The sequence below is a fragment of the Acipenser ruthenus genome, chromosome 2 (genome assembly GCF_902713425.1).
Source record: "Acipenser ruthenus chromosome 2, fAciRut3.2 maternal haplotype, whole genome shotgun sequence".
Lineage (NCBI taxonomy): Eukaryota > Metazoa > Chordata > Actinopteri > Acipenseriformes > Acipenseridae > Acipenser > Acipenser ruthenus.
Window position 1 is genome coordinate 53,783,045 of NC_081190.1, and position 7,927 is coordinate 53,790,971.

At 31.7% G+C, this 7,927-nt stretch overlaps 1 protein-coding gene across 2 annotated transcripts; it reads left to right on the forward strand.

The window, feature by feature from the left end:
• The first annotated feature begins 1,841 nt into the window (after positions 1 to 1,841).
• Positions 1,842 to 7,660, forward strand: LOC117412120 (uncharacterized). 2 transcript variants are annotated; one of them, XM_034924607.2, is made up of 8 exons: positions 1,842 to 3,192; positions 3,316 to 4,368; positions 4,640 to 4,718; positions 5,094 to 5,284; positions 5,617 to 5,752; positions 6,053 to 6,159; positions 6,503 to 6,837; positions 6,917 to 7,660. In XM_034924607.2, exons 2-8 carry the CDS (start codon positions 4,267 to 4,269, stop codon positions 6,918 to 6,920), a joined length of 954 nt encoding a protein of 317 aa, XP_034780498.2. In that variant the 5' UTR covers positions 1,842 to 3,192; positions 3,316 to 4,266; the 3' UTR covers positions 6,921 to 7,660. The 2 variants fall into 2 exon arrangements, with proteins under 2 accessions (XP_034780498.2, XP_058853097.1); XM_058997114.1 differs by having other exon boundaries at positions 1,842 to 2,389; positions 3,068 to 3,192; positions 6,503 to 7,659.
• The last annotated feature ends 267 nt before the right edge of the window (positions 7,661 to 7,927 follow it).

Sequence of the window (7,927 nt, forward strand, 5' to 3'; positions counted from 1 at the left end):
TTTATTTCCAATTGGATTGTCAACTTCAGCTTCATCATAATATAGCAATATTTGTAAACCTGTTTGATGTTCCACAAAAAGGGGATGAGATCTGAATATATGCCCATCACACATATTACTAAGCACAGACGGATCAGCATATAGTGGAGGGGACAAAATCATGTCGCAGATTGGCTTACTAGATAAAAGTTGTTTTAAACTGTCCAACAGTGAAATGTAAATGAATGTGTCATCCACCATGGTCATCTGCCTTTTGTGGTTTTTCTTCTTATGTCCAATTCTGTGCCCTAGAACTACTTCTTTGGGTTCCTTCAAATGCAAAATACAAAGAAACCAAATCACTATTGTATTATATGTATATGTATATATGTGTGTGTGTGTGTGTGTGTGTGACTGCATTTGTATGGGGTGCCATGTGTAAAAAAAAAAAAAAAAAGTTCATATTTTAACTTTTTTCCAGATTTAACCTTAAATATTTAACTAAATGTTACATATTTGTAGAGAATTCACAATTAGTTAAATATTTATTTGTAAATGGTTACTGATAAATAAAAATACCATACTTTTTGCCAGCTGTTACAACATTATGTAAGTAATAAGACAAGTTTTAATTGTATTTGAAATAATAACAGACTAACATTGCATTTAAAATATACTTTATTAGTGTTAAAGAACACAAATACATTTTTTTTAAAGAATAAACTTTCAAATGTGGAAAATAAATATTTTAGATAAATAAATATTTTTGTTGTACTAAAATGCACTACCAATTGATTAAACTTTTAAAATGATGCATGCATTTTAAGAAAGATCTGTACTTTACTTACAACATAACTGAAGTGGTTTCTAGCATATCTGTCAAGCTTAAATCGTGTATTAATGCCATCAAAAACGTCTTCCTTCATTAGATCGTCACCAATGAAACTGGGATCTATGTCCTGCTCCTGAAGTTGATTGCGTACACCTTCTAAAATTCTTCTACGGTAGTTTTCCATCAGCCCTTCTGTTGCATGGACAACGGAATCCACAGTTTTCTAAATAACACAAGCGTTACATTGTATAATTACAGTTTATTTAACCAGGTACTGTATTACATTTCCACAACTTTCGCTCAGCTTCACACTCTAAATTAGATAATTTGGGGTGTATATCGAATTCGACAATAAACATAAACTCTACAATTACCTTTTGTTATATAATTCCCTCTACAATGCATAATAATAATAATAATAATAATAATAATAATAATAATAATAATAATAATAATAATAATAATAATATGCAGTTTTAACTAGCTCTGCTTTATAAATTGGCCAGAAAAAAAAAGCATTCAAAATATAATCTTCTGATGGATATCATTCATGAGTTTTGCCAAACAAAGAATGCATAGGCCTACATTAAATAATAATAATAATAATAATAATAATAATAATAATAATAATAATAATAATAATAATACGGTTAAACTACAAACAGATCTTCCAAGTATCACAAAGCATAAGGGTGATACACTACATTAGACAGTGTATCAGTATCAGTAATCGGCTAGTATGTAACTTTTTTAAAAACTTTGGCAAAGGGTTCACTGATATTACAGCTGACGCAATATATCATTGCAAGGAAATGCATTTCATTCATAAGTTTGTGTAAGTAGCTAACAGTCAAAACAAACAAAACAATAACAATGAAAAGTCTTACCTGTGTTAGTAAATTCTGTTCCTTTAACGAGAGCACATACAAAGCTGCAGACTCCTTTCTTCGTCCATTTCTTGTCGTGGGATCATCGACTACGACTGAACCACTAATAGTAGCATTGATATTAACGTACTCATCGGCCGTGGTCGTAATTTCCCTATCTCCCTCTGTACTTGTGCCTTGGCAATCAGTAGTCGGTGGTGGTCCCCCTGTTCGGTACAACTGGGCATGACATTTAGTTACATGCCTGTAAAAGCTGTCATACTTATCGTACGTTTTGGGGCATTGGTTTATATTACAGGTAATATGAAAATTTGGTTCATTTGAGTGTATATTATTTATATGACCCAATAGCACTTTCAGTGTCAAAGCAATGAAAATATGACAAATTAAACATCGCCAAGTCAGTCGATGGTTTTCCATTTTGCCTCTTGAAGAAGTGTCGTGAGGGATGCTCGGGACAGGTTCACGCGCATACTTCTAAGCGCGCCAAGCACGAGCAAGAATTCTGAAGAGGAGACGTTTAGTTTTTTTTGACAAAAGCAAAGGTAACCAACGAAGATGGTTGACCCACGATCAGCGGTTAAGAGAATGTCGACTGATACTCTTCAAAACTGGGTTACTCAAACTGCTGTCAATATTTCTCTCCCAAAAAACGAAGACGACCCTAGGGTAATTGCAGACCTTATTGGGGGTAAGTAACTTCCAACGCATGCTTGAATTAGCTTTCGAAAAATTTACTGCACACAGATAATTAACGTTAGCACATACACTTGAAGATCACCCTTAGGCATAGTTGGGTTTAGATATTATGTTATTTATGTTATTTAAGCGTTAATGAGAAGGGGTAAGGGCATCTGCAAAGAAAATAAATACTATTACTACTACTAAATAATAATAATAATAATAATAATAATAATAATAATGAGAAGCGGGGAGATCCTTACTGACAAGAAGCCTGTATGTGACAGGCATAAGCTATCTGAGGGCATTTGGACTGACACATTAACACTATAATAAACCTATTTCGTGAAAACAGTACGAGCGTTATTATTGTTGTGAGTTAACTAAATATACTTACAAATAGTGTATTTGGGTGCTGTGTCATTACACAGGGTACATATTGGAACATCCAGTTCAAACTCAGAATTCCATAACGACATGTAAGGTCTACACAGTACTCTTTACAATACTTAATACTTAAACTTATTACTTTACAACACTTACTGAAACTTAATACTTTACAACTGACATATATGTGGTAGGCATACATTTTAGGATTAATATGCATCTTAAGCTTTGTTTAGTACTGTACTCAAGTTTAAAAATAATGATTGTTTATTTTATAATGCATTGAAATCCTTTGTTTCAGCTGCTGAGATTGATGGGTCAGATTTTGTATCACTAAATGAACCTGAAATAGCAGATTTAATTCCAGTTAAAACTCCAAGATTCTTCCACCTCAGAAAATATCTGCGTACACTACTGAATTACTTGGTAAGATATATTTGTAAAAATGCTAATTTATGCAACATGATATTATGTTTTAAAATATAATAAATTAAAGGTATGTTTATTGAATATAAGTGTTTTTTTGTTTGTTTGTTTTTGTTTTTTAAGAATCCCACTCAAAATAACACACCTTTAGGATCAACATCAAAGAAACAAGAAATAACCAAAGATGGGCCCTGCTTATCTTCAGCTGCGTACACCTTGACTGAAATCACAGTGGCTGAAAAAGTTAAGAAGCCACAGTGTTTTGCACAGACTGCAGTTCAACCTTATTATCCCGTTCTATGGTTACCTGCACTGGAAGAAAAGCAAAGGGAACTAATAAGAGAAAAAGACATTGTTTATGGGTGTGTGCAACAAGTTGCAAACATGTTTCACATTGCAAGAGCCATCAATCTGAAGAATACCCCATCATTACACGACGTTGAAGAAATGGCCAAGCGCTTTGTGAAAAAATATCCATGTACTGCAGACGAAAAAGAAGATGCAAATGGAAATAACTATGCAAGTATTTTTTAATTCAAAACATTTTCTTAAGGAATTAAATTATGCTAATGCCACATATCCTAAAGTATTGTAAAACAGTGTATTGTCACCTTGTTTAAATCAGTTGTATTTTGCCTTGCCTTCAGATGATTTATGGTCATTTTGATCTGCCAACATGGTCTTACTCGTAAAAATGTTAATTCAGAAATTTCTTCAAAAGTGTTTTATACAGGACTGTATAACTGTGGTAACATTTTCTGACTTGTAACCTCCAAACTCCACTTAAATAGTTGGGCCTGCTTACAGTTTTTAAGTAATTTAAGTAATATGGTCAACTCTAAGTTAAGAATGGTAAAGAACGTTATTTTGATGTTAGTATTTTTTTTTATTTTTATTTTTTAAACTACAAAAACATGCCAAGTCACTTTTAAACATGTTGCTGTTATAATGTTTTGCTAGAGAGCAGGCTGCATCTGCGGGTTATTATTATTATTATTATTATTATTATTATTATTATTATTATAATTATTATTATTATTATTATTATTTTAATAGTACAGTGTCTTGGATAAAATGCGAAGAAAGGTCTACAACATGAGGTATGAAAACAAAAAGGCTCAAACAGCTAAACCAGGCCAGAAAAGGAAAACATATGTAGAACATTCTTCAACAAAGGTAGGGTTGAAGAGTATCACCAAGAAAATAAAAAAAATACATACATGAAGATTTACAAAGCATTCTAACTGCAAATAAAATGATAAAAACATATCACAATTTTTTATGGTAGAAATTTACATCTAGAGTGACGATGGAAGTAGCATTTTCTTTTCTTTTTTGAGATTCTGAAACAATATTCTACATTAAAACAATGTATGATCTGTACTGTTTTTCTTTACCTCAATGATGTAATTACATTTTCCACTTTTTATATATTTTTTTTATTTAGAAAACACAGCATACTTTGCATGAAGATGTTTCTGTGAAAATACAACCACAAAGTACAGAAGAAAATGACGGAGATTACGGTAAATAAGAGGCTGTATGTTGTTGCAGCAATCGAAAATTATAAGGGCTAGCAATTGAAAATGATACACTTGAATTTATGTAAGAACAAATTGCTTAATATAAAATATATTTGTGAAATGCAACCGTAAAGGTACCATGTAGTATAAAGCATGACTTACAATAGTAAACATAGATATTGTTTCTATACAAAGGTTATTCAAAACATCTCAAGTGTTCTTAGGATATATGTCCTATGCAAACTATTATTAAAATTATTGCATAATTTATATAGAGTAGTTTGTACTGATATTGATGTGTTTTAACTCTTCATATACTGTTGTTGCATGTTAATATTATTGATTATATTTTGTTTGCAACTGTATTTGTCTTACCAGTAACACAAACAACCGCAGCACAGCTTCAGAAAAAGCTTAAAGATGAGCTGTTAAGGAAAAGTCCCCGTTATGAGGTTGTTAAGCAACTTCTTGACCTTGACTTTCCTGAACGGAAACACTTTATAAAGACTGTCAAAGGAGATGTTAGGCTCATATTGGAAAAGTATAGCTGCTTTCATCAGCCTAATCATGTAAGTATGAAAACACAACAAGATTGCATTTTAAAAGATACATAGTATATATATATATATACTCTGACTGTGTATCGTGTGCTGGATTTTGCACTTGATTTTAGTTAAATTTGCTCTTATAGGACTAAAGGTATTGTATATTGTACTTGCTTTTATTGTACTATGCTTATTGTAATATATATCTTGTGACTGTAACAGTAAGGTGCCCTAGATAGGGACATAACAATATTTAGGCAATAATGCTTTTTTAAGAGTTACTTGGAAATGTATAACAGCTGGTTAACTTAATAAATGGTTAGAATATGTAATAACATCAATATGCATTCTTCCAGTTGCAGGATGAGATGAGCAGACATCTGCAAAAATCATTGGAAGGGTTAAAAGCAAAATGGGAACTTGAGGTCAACATTATCTTGAAGTACGGAGAAGAGAAAAAGCTTTTGAACATTAGCCTTGCATGGTCACTTGGTGAGTGCAGTAAGCACTTTACTATACTATACATTACTATATACATTACTATACATTCTTGGAGAAAAATTAATACCACATTTAAAACGTATTGTTATTAGTCCTATTATAGATTCAATAGTATTAAGGATATAGATAATATGTTGCGTCTCTTATTGCATAAAATAAGCCTTAAGATGATTTAACTTTGCGGTCTGCTCACACAAACTGCATGAGAAGACATATCTTATACTGTACACCCCAAATATAAAATATTAACTTAGGTTATTTCAATAAAGATATTTTTGTTCTTTACTTTAGAGAAGAAGACAAGTGAGGCTCTACAGATCCTGCCAGATCTCTTTGCTGCAGGAAAATCTGCACCAACTGGCTTAAAAAAGAGTGAGATGCTACTGCAGTTTGTGGACGTATGTACATACAGGTTCCTTATATTACACGTGGAAGAAAGTATTGTGTCATAATGCAGAATAATTGTTTATCCAATTAAACCACTTCCAAAAAGTAAACTACAAAAGTAATTTGAAAAGTTTTGAGTCTTATATAGAAGAAATCACCAGAGACCATCAGCACCTGTTAGTGCTTCACAGAATGGAAGACTGGTCCCTAAGGTTCTTAGAGCAATACTAAAATTTTAGGACCCACATCCTATACAGAGTATAGATTTAGGCTGAAATTAGTTTAAAACACGTCACTTTCCAACTTGTGTTTTGTTGTTGTTTTAATATGGTGAATTATTATTTATTTATTTAGGACCTGGAAAAAAAGGAAGAGGCCATGCAGAAAAGCAAAAAGAGGGAAGTCTGGCTGTTGGGTGTGCCATCACACAGAAAATGTTTTGTTTTAATTAAAGGGCAGCCCCTTTGTGAACTAAATTCAATGGTAGAGGCATTTTTCACTTTGCTTAGTGCCAGCTACACATTTTCAGTCTGCTACCATGAGTGTGTAGGACCAGCAATGATGTGGTTGGAGTCAGCATTCCTTGGAGATGAGAGGGTAAACACCAAGGACATGACCTCATGCAAGAAGTCAATTCAAAGTTATTTAGATTTCAAGGAAAAGCTCACAAGTCCATGTTGCAGTTTCTGGTAAGGGGGGTTATACAGTATCATTTATAATTATACTTAAGCGATACAGCCCTCTGACGCAGTCTTTAACGTTTGATAGGTGACCACGACTGGAGTTATGCGTCCTGATCCAAAGGCGAGGGCGCTAACTAACAAATGTAAGAGCCCGCATAGAGAGATTTTCAGACAATGGCTAATGGACATCACAAAAACATATCTGTCCAACATAATTGCATGTTTCACTGCATATTTTTTACTGTATGTTCAAATGTATTATTTTTATATTGGGTTTAAAAGAGTAGTAAAATATGTTAAATCAGTTTGATTATAATATATTAGCATGTAGATTGTAGTATTTTTACAAATGAGGTTTTAATTTAATTGTATGTAAGGTACAAAATATTTATGCAGGTTTTGCATATTGCATGATTTGTTTGTATTTATTAAAGCTATTAAAACAAAATGTGTATTTTAAATTAGTAAAAAATAGTTATGTTTATATTTATTAAAAACATCGAAAATGTTTATTTTGATGGATCAATAAATGGAAACTTAAATTTAATACAATACCCCATTGTTGTTATTTTTGGTTTATTTTGTTTTGCTTTTATCCATATTAATAAATATCTTACTTTGATTTTAGTCTTTTCCATTTAGTTAAGAAAGTCTTTTAAAAATAAGAATACATTCTTGAGTTAAGAGGGCATTCTTTTTCAGAAAAAAACCCTTTTTTCAAGAAATTGTTCTCTTGAGAGAAGAAAACAAATCTCTTGTTTCAAGAAATCAGGTAATGTGTTTCATTAGAACAATTACTTAACACAAGAAATAACTTCTTGTTTCAAGAAATTGTTCTCTTGAGAGAAGAAAACAATCTCTTGTTTCAAGAAATCAGGTATTTTGTTTCATTAGAACAATTACTTAACACAAGAAATAACTTCTTGTTTCAAGAAATTGTTCTCTTGAGAGAAGAAAACAATCTCTTGTTTCAAGAAATCAGGTATTTTGTTTCATTAGAACAATTACTTAACACAAGAAATAACTTCTTGTTTCAAGAAATTGTTCTCTTGAGAGAAGAAAACAATCTCTTGTTTCAAGAAATCAGGTAATTTGT